This window comes from Augochlora pura, chromosome 5, assembly GCF_028453695.1.
Source record: "Augochlora pura isolate Apur16 chromosome 5, APUR_v2.2.1, whole genome shotgun sequence".
Lineage (NCBI taxonomy): Eukaryota > Metazoa > Arthropoda > Insecta > Hymenoptera > Halictidae > Augochlora > Augochlora pura.
This window is the reverse complement of record NC_135776.1, coordinates 18,392,103-18,408,777: the sequence shown is the minus strand read 5'-3', so window position 1 is coordinate 18,408,777 and position 16,675 is coordinate 18,392,103. Positions and strand designations below refer to the sequence as shown.

At 38.2% G+C, this 16,675-nt stretch overlaps 1 protein-coding gene across 3 annotated transcripts in view; it reads left to right on the top strand.

Annotated features, from left to right (window-relative positions):
• The window catches only part of LOC144469767 (nucleolar protein 4-like), a 154,095-nt gene that overhangs the window by 122,519 nt on the left and 14,901 nt on the right, over positions 1-16,675 (top strand). For all 3 annotated transcript variants that reach the window (XM_078180368.1, XM_078180367.1, XM_078180366.1), the window contains 2 exons: positions 13,976-14,301; positions 15,912-16,115. In XM_078180368.1, coding sequence (XP_078036494.1) covers positions 13,976-14,301; positions 15,912-16,115 — 530 coding nt within the window. The remainder of the gene's footprint in view (positions 1-13,975; positions 14,302-15,911; positions 16,116-16,675) is intronic.

The following is a 16,675-nucleotide window of genomic DNA, read 5'->3' as shown; positions in this document are numbered from 1 at the left end:
AATATTTTAGTTTATATCACTTGTTCAATATCATATTTTATATGCTTTATTTTGTATTATTAGTGAAATATTTTATTTTATATATTCTGTTTTGTATCACTAGTTCAATATCTTATTTTATATATTATATTTTATATCACTAGTTCAATATTTTATTTTATATCACTTGTTCAATATTTTCTTTTATATCACTAGTTCAGTATTTTCTTTTATATCACTAGTTCAATATTTTCTTTTATATCACTAGTTCAATATTTTATTTTATATCACTAGTTCAATATTTTCTTTTATATCACTAGTTCAGTATTTTATTTTATACATACTAAATCTTTTATTTATAATAGTATTCTCTCTCGATTCTAATAGAAATTTAGGTTCGCGATTAGTTCAATAGTTTCATTAGTTTCAATATTTCGCTAGTTTCAATAATTATAACAATATTTAACTTCGCAGCGATAATTATAATATTTATACTGTTACAATCTTATAATCTTATAACTTAAACGTCGCAAAAATAATTTAATTATAATTGCTACAATATTTATACACTTCGATTCAAAAATTCTCCTCTCATTAAGCGCTATACTAATTGATCCAAGGTTGCTGATAAGAGTGCAACCACTGCTACAACGTTACGAATTTTGCAACAATGTTTGAGCAGGTTTCAAGATAATGTTCTTTAGACCAGTAACGTAGAAACTGACATAGTGCCCGAAGTGCGTGTCCGTTCGCGTCGGATGTTTAAGTGTCGGGGCAGTTAATGTCAATAAATAATTCAACCGGCTACCAGCTGTGATCGCTCCTAACCCCGTAAATTGGTCTCTCTATCCGACCTTAAATACTCGGTATTTTTTGCGATGTTTACGCTCTTCCTAGCTCCGCCGATACCGTTACGGTGTACCGTATTTGAAAAGAAGATGATATACTGTGTACTTCGTGTTTTATGATGAAATTAGTACCTTGCCGCGGACGGGAGTTGACGGGACGAGGACCTGGCGCAAAAATACCTCCATGTCTCTCTAACAGCTGTAATTACACTGTCCAAACGAAACGCAGCCATTTTTCCACCGTTCCCCAATTTTCCTTTCTTTCGACGCGTTAAACACAATCACTGTGAATTATTTTCTTAGCTAATTGGATTAGTATAAATTAGCATACTTTAATAAGTTTTGCATGAAGTATATACCATGAATGTTAGTGTATATCAACAAAAATTGTAAAGTTGAATTGAATAAAATTCTATAATAACTAATTATTCCATTAAAAATCAATATTAAATTAGGGGTAATTTTCCTACAAAATAATATCCACCCTTCCCAATAACAAATTGTAAAACGTACAACAAAAGAAAATGAAGAAAAAAAGCACCTCACGTGTATTTAACGTTATAAAGATTATCGAACAAGTTGTTCCGAATTAATTAAAGCTTTCGAAACAAGAAACGCTTCCCGGTTCCGTTCAATTGCGACAGGAAATTGCTTATTAACGAACAACCCGGCAGGCCTACAAAAATTTTAAACGATCCCGATAACTCATTTCGAGTTGCGACTACTGGAACAAGCCTCGGAGAGCCCGGGGTTCGCATGATCAGGCACGTCGCGCTCATAATTTGTCCACTATCTTGTTAACCGGGACTGATGTTACCTTTCAAACTTATCAGATAAAACCCGTTGCTACCGAAGTGTGAACCGCGGCGACGGCGGCGCGGGGGTAGAGGGAAAGGGTTCGTTATCTCTTCGTATTTTATGGTTGCAACTTGGTTTTATCTGTTGATGCCCGAATTACGCGTACGCCTGGCCGAGAAAGTGATAAACACTTGTCGCTGCTGCAATGTGTATCGAACGTATAATCAATTCCGCTAAATTGTTGAGTTATGCGCAGGTTGAATAACGAGTTGCACGGCGGCTGAGTGAATTTGACACGCAGGTGTGCTGCGTTGCTTCAGTTTATTGGAGATTTTGTCTTAGGTTATTTTAGGTTATATTATGCTATATTATATTATATTATCGCAGGTTATCTTATGCTATATTATCCCATAATATATTATATTATGTTATCTTAGGTTATCTTATGCTATATTATGTTATCTTAGGTTATCTTATGCTATATTATGTTATACTATGCTATATTATATAATATCTTATAGTGACATGATATAATGAATATCAATTTAATATTACTATTGAAGATCTGGATATTAACATTACATTAAATAATGAGATCTAAAAAATAACTGAACGAGACAAGTTTCATTAAAAAATCCTATTGTTCATTATATAAATAGAACTGTCTTGTATTATGTAATTAGCAAAACTATATCTAGCAAATAATTAACTCGTCGTTAGCAGACAGGGAAAATAAGTTTTGTTAAAAGTAGAAATATTGCCTGTTAAAAGCGATGGAAGATTATTAATATTAATAAACGCATAATTTTAAAAATTATGAACTATGAACATTATATAATTAACCAGAAAATTTCACACATTTTTCGTCCCAAAAAACATGATGAACAATTTTATTAGACTATGCTTGTCATAGTATAAAACGCAATATATAAAATCGTCTCCACTTATTAATAATAATTATTCCAAACTTGTTAGTTCTACGTCGAATCAAAAAATTCGTCGGACCACTATAATCCACAACTCTCTTTTAACACATCCGGCAACAACGAAACACTCGAACCGCGGCGCAATAAAAAAAAAAAATTCCCAATTAGTGACACGTTCGCATTCTCGTGTGCCATATATATATATAGGTCGTGTGCCGACTTTAAATAACCCGTTAATGAATTACACGTAATTGAGGACAACAAGTGCCACCGAGTAAAGTTACCCTGAAAGCGATTTCGAGGCTAGTAGAACAACGCGGCGGCAGCTACGTTTTTTTTTTAAAAAGAAGACTGTTTATTATTGTCGTTAAAATGTCCATTACGATTTTTCTGTTTCTTTTTTTGTATTCGCACACGCAAGGTGCGAACTCAGGTAACACGTTATTACTGCGTAGCGATGGTACGTGACATTTAAAAAGAAATTAATAACTGAGAAACTGATCGTTGAAACGATGAAAGCTGAGGAGACGAAACGAAATCTTGGCGCAATCTAACCTAGTTGATGCATTAGACTTTATTCTATATTGTTTATAAAATTGTGAGGGATTGTTTACTGAGTCTGAATTTTTATTGGTTCTTTCTTATATTTGAGTCATATTTGACTCATATTGTTGACTATTTCGAATCATATTCTATATTGAATTATGTATAAAACTATGTATATGGTATAGTATAATTATACATATAGTTCTCTATAACTGTATAGTAGCAAGTAGAATTATAGAAAACTACGTATATAATATAGTATAGTATTTATAGTTCTGTATAATTATGTACAACTATATGGAATTATATAAAACGATGTATACATATACTATAGTATTATATACTATAATATAAGCTATATATAGTTCTTTAAAACGATATAAAACTATATATAACTTAATAAAACTATAAATCATTTTATTATCTCATAAATTCTTCACATATTCTAAGTCATAAGTAGAGAGTCCTATGCCAATTAATTAAATATTACTAGTAACAATATAACCACTGCTACAACATTACGAATTTTGTAAAAATATCAGAACATTCCACAACATAATATTATTCAACAAATATCCTTAAAATTCGGTTCCCAAGATTTGTCCACCGCGAGCTTAAATCCCAAGGCACTAAAATCAATAAACAATTTCAATAAACAACCATATAACCTCCAGACACAGCTTAAAACACGATAACCAAGATTCGTCCACCCCACGTTTAAATTCCAATGCAACAAATAAAGAATATCAAAATATTCGCATATCTGCTTTACCATTCCATATCGATACAAACTATCGATACGCTATGGACACACCGGCATCACTATTCCCCCCTTGAATGGCAGGCACCCGAACGATCCTATTAACGCCGTCAATGACCAGGACCGCGAGTCTCTTCAGCCCGAAGACTTCCGAATTCCTCGGTGCCCTGTGGCTGTGTGTATGTATGTATGTATGTATGTATGTATGTATGTATGTATGCATCCCTGTCCTCGGTGGCCGCGCGCGGCGTCCCAGCGTGTAGCGTGCCAGCAGCGACGACGAGATAAAACATTCTCGGTCGCGCAGGCGAGCACGGTGGTTGACGGTGCAAACCGGGAACCGAGCCGAGCGAATAGAGAAGCGAAGGGAAACGGAGAGACGCGAAGGGTAAGAGAAAAATACAGAGAGAGAAGCGAAGCGAAAGAGAAAGAGAGAGAGAGAGAGAGGAAGGAAGAGGGAGAATTAAAGATGTTGAGAGAGAGAGAGAGAGAGAGAGAGAATTAAAGATGTTGAGAGAGAGAGAGAGAGAGAATTAAAGCTGTTAAGAGAGGGGGGGAGAGAAAATAATGTGAGAGAGGTTGAGAGAGAGAGAGAGAGAGAGAAATAGTGTGGGAGAGAATGAGAGAGAGAGCGAGAATGAATTAAAAAGGTTGAAAGAGAGAGAATTAAAGATAATGAATTAAAAAGGTTGAGAGAGAGACAGAGAGAGAATTAAAGAGAATGAATTAAAAAGGTTGAGAGAGAGACAGAGAGAGAATTAAAGAGAATGAATTAAAAAGGTTGAGAGAGAGAGAGAGAATTAAAGAGGTTGAGAGAGAGACGAAGGAAGAGAGAAAAAGCGTGACAGAGAGAACGAAATGGGTGGAGAAAGATAAAGAGAGAGAAAGAAGGATAGAGGAAGCAAGAAAGAGAAAAAGCGAAAGAGGTATAGAGGGAGGCGTAGGGTGGCGGAGGGGGGCGGATGGGAAGCGGCGAGGAGCCGTGGGCGTGCGCCAGCTCGTCCGTGAATTTTGTTGCGCCGGCCGCGTGCATAGGCGGCTAGAAAAAGAGGAAGTCGCCGGGGCCGGGTATTAGTTTCCTTTTGCGGGAAGAGCGGTTGAAAGAATGAGGAGAGGACGAACTGCCGGGTGGGGTGGTGGTGGTGGTGATGGTGGTGGTGGTGGTGGTTGGCCGGCGACTGATTTCAGGTTCAGGCCGGCCGGCCTGAGAGTTCAGGAACGATGCCGGTGGGATTGGGTTTGGTAACCGGCTTTCTAGCCAACCTACCCGGGGTTTGCGCGTGCCCCCCTCCCTCCCTCCCTCCCTCCCCGTCCCTCCCTCTCCGTCCGTCCGCGCGCCGCTTTGCTTTTGCAATGCTGGCATCCGCTCGCCGGAGGCCAGGAACCCTCGTCGCCGCCGCGTACCCCATGCGCGCTTCTCTATCGCCGCGCCTCTCTCTGCTCCACCGTGTCTATATACTTGGTGAAACGAAAGTAGTGTGCGCGGTCCTCCGACCCTCGGACCACCCTTTCCCGGCCACCCCGGTTCGTTCCGCGACACCTTTTACCCGCCGGATCTCCTTACACGGGGCGCCTTTCTTCGCGCCGCGCGCGCGCGCGCGCGAACCGCCGCGCGAGGTTCGACGGTTTCTTTTTACCATCGTCAGGTAAGTGGGCTGCATCGAGAGTTACTGTTTTTTCGGGACTATTTTTAATTTTTGGCGAGGTTGGCTGGTTTTCTGGGGTTAATTTTTGGCTCTTTTTTAGATGTATTTTGAGCGTTATGATTGTGTGGGAATAGGACGGAACTGTAGGGTGCGAAGGGTTAGGTAAGGATGGAGAGAAGGGTGGAGAAGTATATGGATTTTTATTGTTTTTTATTGTACGATTTTATGGGGTTATATTGTTATATGTCGTTTTGTGTATATTTATCGAATATAGTTCTATCTTATTTTATAGATATGTATAGTATAATATACTGTACATAGTTCTGTATAAGTATATAGAATTATACAAAGTTATATAAAAGTATGTGTAATATTGCATATAGTTCCCTATAATTATATAGAGCTATATAAAATTACACAAAACTATGTACTTAGTATAGTGTAATATGTATAGTTCTCTACAACTGTATAAAACCATGTAGAATTATATAAAACTGTATATATACTGTAGTATTATACTAGTATAACACTTATTTCACAAAAATAATAATTATTATTTATTATTCTACATATTATTATATATATTTACATATAATATATACATTAATAAATTTGAAAACATAGGAACGATTTAAAAACAGAATATAACAATGCTTAGCAGTACCTTAGTCACCACTCGAATGCAATAATAATACATATATAATAATAATCATAACAATAAATAATAACATACGTAAATAAATTAGAAAACTTAAAAACGCGATATAACAACGTATACCAGTGCAAAATCTCCGAAGAGTTACACCACATTAAAATCGTCGATTCAATCATACCAACCACCGTATACGCAGACTGAAAATTAGCTCTAAATCGAACAGCTGCCGGCGCTTTCCCTGAAAAACCGCAAAGGTCAGTGCCGATCCATTACGAATTTCGTTAGAAAAAAAAAAAAGAAAAGAAAGAAGAAGAAGAAGGAATATCCTCGACGCGGGCCTAATCGTGTCCCAGCGAAGGAGATCCTTTCCCCGGGTACGTACCAGAAGTAGGGGGGGGGGGGGGGGGGGGGATCCCGTCGCGTTCCCCATGCACCACGAATTGTTTGAGCCGAGTGTACAAGCGCAAGAACCAAGGTGCAGCAACCTCGGAGCCGGCGTAACCGGGGAGCGAGAGAGAGAGAGAGAGAGAGAGAGAGAGGGAGAGGGAGAGGGAGATACTCCTCCTGGACGAGGGTCCAGTTTCCTGGGTCGTCTACTCGCGCGTTCAGTTACTGGTTCTACCGGCGAGTCTTCCTGGAAGCGTGTGTGCGATCGTTGAACGCAGAATTAGAATCGGCGGCGTAGGGTGGTCGATTACCCGGCGCCTGGCTTTCTACCTTGCCACCTTCGGCCCGCGGATTTTCATTCGGTGCCTCTCGTCGCCGAGGCGGCGGATGCCGTTCGGTACCGAACCACGAACGAACGGAGGAACTTCGAACGTTGTCCTGTTCTATTCGGTGAATTACTATCGCTGCGAAACTCGAAGAATTTTCGAACTTTTGTTCGCAAGTTTCGAGTTTGGATGATCTTATGGTTTCGGTGTATTTTTGATCTCTTGGAACAGGGGATGAATTTGAAGAAACTCGATGAGATTAATGTATGAGGGTAATAATAGGTTATAATATAGTAGGGATATTTTTATTTATGATAATTAGAATTGTAGAAGTTTTATTGCAAATTTTTATATAAGTTTAAATGATCGAGGAAACTAGATAGGATTGTTAACATCATTCGAGAATGATAATATATTCTAATACAGTAAATGCAAGTTGTAATATAATAAGTGACTGATGTATATAGTATAGTATTGTATTTTTTATGTTTTGAATTCTGCAGAGAAACGTTTCTACAATTATATTTATATGGTATAGTATAGTATGGCATAGTGTAGTATAGAATAACATAGTATAGCACAGTATAGCATAGCATAGTATAATATAGCATAACATGGCATAGTATATAGCATAATATAAGAATATTATAATATACCATAGCATAGCGTAGCAAAGCATAGTATAGTTTAGCAGAGTATATAATAGTATAAATAGTATTATATTATATGAATATTATAACATATCATAGTATAGCATAGCAAAACATAGCATAGCATAATATAGTATAGTATATTATAGCATAGCATAGCAAATAATAGCATAGTTTAGCATAGCATAGTATAGTATAGTATCGTACATTTCAAAAAATTCAATATGATGCTCTTTCGGACATAGTGAATTCTTCGTAGAATTATTTAATTCCCCTAATTTCAATTAAAGTTTCACATAAACCATAAAATTAGAGTTTCTAAAATATTTCGTAAACTCGATAAAAGCTAATATTACACATACATTGTTTCATATAATTTCGTAAATTTGGTAAAAGAAGTTGTCTCGTTGTGGCAGAAATTCGAGGCATTTAGCGTGCTCGTATCGTAGCCAGCCGTATCTTCGGAACGGTTGTAGTTAACCAAATTCTCATTAGCCATAATTGAATGATGTCATTATATGGTGTACACGTATACTATATGGCTCTCTGTCAGGCATACAATTCGCTGCGCGAATAAAATATGCGCGCGGCGAATGCAGTTACGTGTTCTTTTAGATACAGAACAGAGCATTTTCAATTAGCTATCGTTGAAACTTATTATATATAAATATATTAAAATATAGTCGTTTTATATCGAAAATAAAAATATATATTCAGATAAGTAGTAATAAGTAAGTTATTAATTGGGGTAATAAGTTATTCAACTAAACTACAATTGGGTTTGCAAAAGTATTTAATTTATAGCACATATAATAAATTTGTTGCATTTACACTATTATATCATATGTTATATTAATATTATTACTCATTAATATCGTCAAATAAAACACCACTCTTTATCTCTCATCCGTCACTCAAACAACATCGTCCCCCCCTTCCCCATTAAATAAATATTCCACAAAATAACCGCGAATGTCTCTCACACGTGAATCGCGCCTGGCTACCAGAAAACGTGGAATTGTATCGCGAGCCCCGTGTACCTGACCGAGTTACACGGTAATCCTGTTTTCGAAACCGACGAAACCGATAGGTTACGCTCGGAAGAGGGCTTTGCGGTGCGCCTTTTCTAATCGAGCCACGGCGGAGGCAAAAGTCCGCGGTGAAGCGGCAGCAGCAGCCTCTTTACGGTTTCTCCCTGCGGGCACTCCCTACCCACGATCCACGGGATCCCGCCGCCAGCACTCTTCGTGGGCTCTCGCTCGTGTAGCCTCTCTTTCGCCGGCAGAGTCGGACTTGTACCTGTCCTCTCGCCGATATCCTCGTGAAAGCACCTTCGCCTTGCATTCTATCTCTCTGTCTCTCTTTCTCTCTCTTTCTATCTCTATCTCTCTCTATCTCTCTTTCTCTCTCTCTCTTTCTATCTCTCTCTCTCTATCGCTCTCTCTCTCTCTCTCTCTCTCTTTCTCTCTCTCTCTCTCTCTCTCTCTCTCTCTCTCTCTCTCTCTCTCTCTCTCTCTCTCTCTCTCTCCCGGCGGAATCGTGACGGCGTGCCTTTTTCTTGCACCTCGCGGTGGAGGGATCTACTTAGACTTATTACAGGTTTTGGAAACAGGTCGGGCCTTTTTGCGGACGTGTCGGAAAAAGGATACGCTCCTGGGTGTACGCCGCGCCGTAAATACTGTAAGGCCGCCGCGGCGGGGAGCCAGCCGTCCGGGATGCGCGCGCGCGCGCGATCCACGCGGAAACCGGCGAACGGCGAATTCGTTTTCCTCGGTTGCGTGACGTCGCCCGGTGCTGGATTGATATTTTAGTCCCGGATGGCGGATGAAGGAGAAAGAAATTCTATGATATCAAGAGTGGAACATTGGAATCGTAGGTTCGTTGGAAAAGATGTGATAGTGAAGGGTTTGGGGAATGAAAATTATTTTGGAGTGTGATGGGACAGTTTTTGGATGGAGGAAATAGAATTTTTAGACGGAATAATGATAGAACAATTTTTAAATATAATAATAATAGGTTAATAATGGAACAATTTTTAAATAGACTAAATGGAGTTTTTCAACAGAATAATAATAGGATAATAATAGAACAATTTTTAAATAGACTAAATGGACTTTTACAACAGAATAAGAATTGAATAATAATAGAACAATTTTTAAATAGAATAAATAACGTTTTTAAACCGAACAAGAATAGAATAGTAATAAAACGATATTTAAATAGAATAACAGTGGAATAACAATACGATAAGAATAAAACAATTTTTCAATTTCTTTTTATAAGAATAAAATAATTCTTTCTTTCGATTTAATAACACTATTGCGTTTCGTACTAAGTAACTAGATTTTCCATTTTAATAAACCGAGTCCAAACTGAACAAAATCGATGAAAAAGTAGAGAATTCGAATCGCAAGTTCCATCAAACGGAGCTTGGCATGGTATAACAAGACGAAAGAAAAATCGTAGGTGGAAAAGGCTTTCTAATGGGCATAACGGTCTGTCTCGTTGTCAAAGATGGTGACCACCTCGTTTAGGAACCGTTAAGATGTCCTCTGGCTCTCTTGCCACCGCGATAATTCGCCACAATCTCCTATATAGTTTCCTTGATAAAATTAGAAATCAACATCTCTCTCTCTCTCTCTCTCTCTCTCTCTCTTAAAATCGCGAACTGTATTTCAGGATACAGATTCCCAATAAATTCCCCGATGAAAAATGTGACTTTCTCCACACGGACGTATTCCTTGGATATACATATAAAACAGCGCGAGCCGTGATAAAAATTCTACTGAAAGCTTAGAGTGGCATTAACTCCCCGTGCGCTCCGCGGGAAAAATAGTATGAATAATACTTTCGAACAAGCGAATTGTGTTTCATGAATTCTCGTGTTCCAACGGTTTTATAGAAATTCAGCTTGTCCTATAATTTTTCCGCAGATACGACGACGAAGGAAGCCGCTGTCTTTGTTTTGGACAAGTGCTTGCTAGAAAAAAAAGAGTTAGTTTTCCGTCTCTTTCGTCAGATTCTCGAAACGCGATTTTCAGGATATTTTTTGTGCGTTAGTAGTTAATTTATGGAATTGGAGATTGCGATATTTGATTTGATGGAGATGGTAATTTAATTGTGCTGGTAGTATAATTATGTTGATATGGTAATAATGTTAGCAGTATAATAATGTAAAAAATAATATTATAGTAATAATATTATAGTATAATATTACAGTAAAATAATATTATAGTATAATGTTATAGTAAAATAATATTATGGTGTAATACTATAGTAAAATGATATTATAGTATAATACTATAGTAAAATGATATTATAGTGTAATACTACAGTAAAATGATAATATAGTAAAATAATATTTCAGTATAATATTCTAGTGTATTATAATATTTTCGTATAACATTATAGTAAAGTAATATTATTGTATAATAATATCATAGTGCAATATTATAGTATAATGTTATACTAAAATAAAATTACAGTATAATATTATATTACAGTATATATTATATTTTGCAGTATAAATGACATAGTATAATTCTGAGTTAATAAACAATTTCAGCGCGGAAAATAATCAATTCCTTGGCTCGAGACGCTGGGATTCGCAGAACGGAAAACGGCTTATCATTTTTATCGCGTTCGACAGCGTCGCTAATTGTTGGAGTCGCGAGAATCATCGGTCGCGACGCGTAGCCAGTGCTCTAACCGTGTCCGGATACACGGGAACGGTGCTTACTCTGTCACAGAGCTGCGCCATAAATCGGGATAACTCTAATGACCGCCCTACCGGATAGCAGGCGTGATGAACTGCCTCCGAAATGCTGCCTCGATCATCCCCAATCAACGTTGTCGCAGCGATCAAGGAACGGGCTCTCTCTCTCTCTCTCTCTCTCTCTCTCTCTCTCTCCCTCTCGCGTTCGTCGTTATTACACACCGCCACATAAATACCACCCACGATCTCGTTACACCGCGATCGTCCACTGGCGAGCATTTCCCAATGGCAACGCGGAGAAAAAAAAGAGAAGAAAATGAAAGAGCATTTCATTCTTTCCGCGGTCAAGGATGCCGGAGCGCACAGTCTCGAATCAATTATTTGTGAACTTCAACGCTGCTCCTTTCTGCTTTCGAGCGTGTCGAGGAGCGACGAGAAAAAAGTAGATTGGATAGAACGTGATTGACGTCTTATTGGATTATTATAGGAGAAGCTTATTTTGAAAATGGCCTGAGAAGGTTTTTTTAGTTTTTTTCTCTGTTTGACTAATTTTGGAGATAATTGAAATTGTGTTTGCAAAGAAATGAAACTGATAAGTTTGTATAGTATGATACAAGTATAATAGAAATGTGTACACAGAGTTTCAGCAGATTTCAAAATATGTTTAATACAGATGTTGATATGATTTGAATATTTTAGATGGTAAAGGGAAATTGTTATAAAATTAATATTATATTAATGAGAAATTATGTAATTGTAATGTTGTTATAATACAATACATTACAATTCAATATAATATAATACACTATACACTATATAATGTAATATAGTATAGCATAGTATAGTATAGTATGGTACAGTATAGTATAAGTATATGATAATATAGCACAGTATAAATATATTGTAGCACAGCATACCATAGCATACCATACAATAGTATAGCATAGCACAGCATAGCATAGACTAGCACAGTATAATATAGTATATGGTATAGCATAGCATAGCATAGCATATCACAGTATAATATAGTATATCATAGCGTAGTATAAGTATATGGTAGCATAGCTTAGCATATCATAGTATAGGTATATTATAGTATAGCACAGCATATCATACCACAGAATGGCATCGTATAATATAGTATAGTATAGCATAGTATAAGTACATATATTGTAGCATAGCATAGCATAGTCAATATAAAATAATATAATACATATCAATATTCCAAAGAAATTATACAATTATAATATTACAGTCATCATAATCACAATAACATTAAATACTACAAAACATTAAAAATAAAAAAGAATCCTTCTGACAAAGTAATCTAGAAATTATCTAGAATTATTTCCATCACCATCGATCCAGCGAGATCCTCGTACCATAGTCTCGTTACGCTACACACCGTCGTTAAACACACCGCGTCGTCGCCATCGATTTATTTAGCGGGGTTTCCGAAGTGTGGGGGGGGTTCAAAGGGGAGTAGTCGGCGCGGGTCGACAGACGCGCGCGAGAGTAAGTTTCACGAGCAGCCGAGAAGTTATTTGTATTGTCTTCGCGAGCAAGCGCAACAAGTTGACAGACACCGTCGTCGTCGTCGTTGTCGTCGTCGTGGATGTAGAAAAAGTTTACGATGTAATGTCGAGTTACGCAACTCGGTCGGGTGTGCGTTGATGCAAATACGAAACGGGCCGTTTTGTTTCGCCGTTTCGAGTACGTAAGTCGCGTCGCGACGAAATAAATCGTCGGCGGCGGGAAACCCGGCAATCGGACTATGGAATTTCGGTTAGTCGACTTGTTTGAATAGTTCTATTGTTTTTTGCGTCGGTTAGAAAAATTCCTCGCGGTTTCGAAAACTAATTATTCGGTGCGAAGCTATGCACATTATGTTCGTTTTCATGTTGTTAATATTTCATGTTGTTACTATTTCATTGTTGTGTCTAGATTTCTTTTGGTACAGTTTGATTAAATAAAATATATAGTGCTTATATAATTACAATTTATTTATTTTTAAAATTAATCGAGATATAGATCATAACAATAGTTAAAATACTAAATATTTATGATTGATAGCCTTTTTACATTCTTGTCTTTAAAATAGGGATGGTACTGTCTTAAATATCTTTGCAATGGAGATAGCATTGTAAATATATTTGCAACAATGATATTGTATTTTTAATATTTTTTCAACTATGATAATATTCTATGATAATATTCACAACAGTGCTACTATTTGAAATATTGTAGAATAGTGTAAATACGTTAAATATCTTTTTAATATTTCCATTATTTACACTGGTAATTTAATATTTAATACAACTTTATGTATCGCATTTAATTATATTAATTATCGATGAAATTATATATAATATATCACAATTCACTTTTTTGGTGTCAATTAATTCTTTACTTTTAAATTTGTTATGAACTATTTTCTTAACGCGTTAAATAAACTCAACAACATACTATTAATAGTACACATGACCCAAAATTCGTTAAAGTTGAATAAAAATATTAAAAATTATTTAACTTACCATCCATGTCCAATGCATTAGTTATTGGAATAATAAACTCCAGTAACAAACATACCATCAATTAAATATCCTCCGTCTGTACCGGGTTATTGACACGCGTTAAAAAAAAGAATTGCAATATTTTCCTGCTCAGCGGTAAGAGAGGAAGGTTATAATCGGCGTGTACAAGGTGCTAATGGTAGGCCGCGTTTGCGAATGATTCCAGACTCACGGAACGGCTCCTCGGAGATGGTGGACATGCCCGCCGGAACTGTTCCCAATTTGGCCGCGGTGGCCGGCGAGGACATGGCATCGTTGTGGGCGTCCTACGCGATGGGACTGAAGAAGACGCCGCCGCCGGGCTCGTCCGCGACGCCCTCGCGGTCCGACCGCGACCGCGAGTCCAGCCCGCCGGGCGGCGAGGGGACGGGGAGCGCTCACGACGAGACCAGCAGCAGCGGCAATAAAGAGGACGAGGACGACGACGACGAAGACGCCGACGAGAGGCTGGACCCCAGACATCACGACCCGGAGCGTCTGAAGGCTTTCAACGTGAGTCTCGGCAGTCCCCGTTTCGTATTTCCATCGGCGCCGCTCTCTTCGCGATTATGGGGAATAAACTGCTCGAACAATCTTAAATTTAACCCTTTGCATTTGGAGACATTTTAGTTCATTAACACATTATAGTTTGGAGACAATTCCAAAATATTAGGGTGTCCTGTAAGTGTGTTCCTTTTTATCCGAAATCAATAGACGATATTTATTCTTTAACCCTTTGCACTTTCTTTGCCATTTTAACTCGAAATTAAAAATATTAGGGTGTCCTATAAGTGCCTTCCTTTTTATGCGAAATCAATAAACTATAGAATTAATGGAAGAAACAAATTAGAAAGTATAGAATAAACTAGAATTAATTATTCTTTAACACTGTGAAGGCCGCGTCCCCCAAATATAGGTGACACTAATTTTTTTATTTTCTTTTTTGGATTTTCAGGCCAATTTTTGGCTTTTGGGCCGATTTTTTTACTTTTAGACCAATTTTGTGACTTCTAGGCCAATTTTTTGGTTTAGGTGAATTTTTGGGGATGATTAATTTCTTGATTTCTTATGATTTTATGAAGTTGGACAATTTTGGGAGGATTAAGAAATAAATTTTAATTTCGAGGTTAGATTTTTTATTGTTAGAAATAAAATAAATTTCGTTACAATAAACGCAACGAACAACATTCCATACAACATCGGCAATTAATACCTCACGCCAAGCATCCAACTCCAATCCAAAATCACCCCTAACAAGAAACAATGTCTCCTGCCCCCAAAAACAGAGCCCGAAAGGGTTATTCCGCGCGTTACCCTCCGAATCCTCCTTATCCTCCGGGAAAAGAGAGCGGCGTCAAAACCGCGCGCACACCTAGTGGCGTGCACGTCAAGCATTACGTACCGTTTACTAGCAATTACACCCATTTAATTATCCCGCGTTAAACGTCTCCGAGGAGTCGGCGTCCGGCGGCGCAACACCTGAAATCGAATCCTCACCGTTTCCTTCCACGCGAGCCGCATTAAACCGGAAACTGCGAGTTTATCGCCGCGGCCATTATCCGCGGCCGCCGCGGCGCGTAAAAAGCTCCGCGGACTTGTTCGCGCTCTCGAAAGGAGAGAGACGGGAGGGTGTGGGAGGGGGTAGGAAAAAGGGGCCGCTGGCGGATCCAATGAAACTTTAGCCGGAGTTTTCCCGAAAAAGCCCCAATTATCGTAAAATTTTATGAAAGCGGCGTCGCAACGGCACGCGGCTCCTCTCTCCCTCTCTCTCTCTCTCTCTCTCTCTCTCGCCCTCTTTATTTCTCTCTCTCTCTCTCTTTTACCATCGTCTCAACCCTCCGCACCAGCCGCGCGTCTGATCTCCGTTCATTTCCAGCGCGGAAACCTGAAATCCAACCCGGGGCCCCGCAGATGGCCGTGAGCCGGCCACCGAGAGAGCAGCTCCTTTATTAATTACAATTAGTTTAATAGAAGCCCTCCCCTCGCGCTCGCTCTCTCTCTCTCTCCCTCTCTCTCTCTCTTCCCTCCTCCTCCCACCAGGCCGTGGAATTCTTAATTCCTCCCGGCAGCGAAGTGTACGCGGTCTCGTTTAATTCATTCCGCGGCGGCGTCTCCCTTTACAGATGTTCGTCAGGCTGTTCGTCGACGAGAACCTGGACCGCATCGTACCTATCTCGAAACAGCCGAAGGAGAAGATACAGGCGATCATCGACAGCTGCACAAGACAGTTCCCCGAGTTCGCGGAGAGGGCCAGGAAGAGGATCCGAACGTACCTAAAGAGCTGTCGGAGGAACAAACGGGGCAGGGAGGGCGCGCCCTGGGACGCGGTAAGATTCTACGCGCTTTGTACGATGTTAGGCGGGCCGCGTGGTCGATGTCGGGTTTTGCGCGATGTTTACGCGAAAATTGAGCTTTGAGGGAACCAGCTCGCGAATTGCGGTGTCTTCGAAAATTAGATTTGATTGATTTTTGATTTTTTATCATCATAGAAATTACATTTGTAATTGATACAGTAAAAGGAAGTTTATTTGGAATTTATTCAAATTTATTATTTGGAAATTTATTATTTTTGTTACAGTTGTGGAACTGTAGAAATCTGATAAAAAAATATATTTGATAGTAATCAGTAGTAATAAAAATATAACAATAATCTGTAATAACAAGAACATAATGATAATCTGTAATAATAAAAATATCAGAATAATATGTAATAATTAAAATATAATAACAATCTATAATAATAAAATTATAGTAATAGTCTGTAATAATAAAAATGGTGACATCAAATAACTAAAATGGATACAAGATGGAAATTATAATTTTTTAATTATAATTACGATCATCAGATCGTAAACATTTTTATATTTCCATAATATTAGTATTAAAC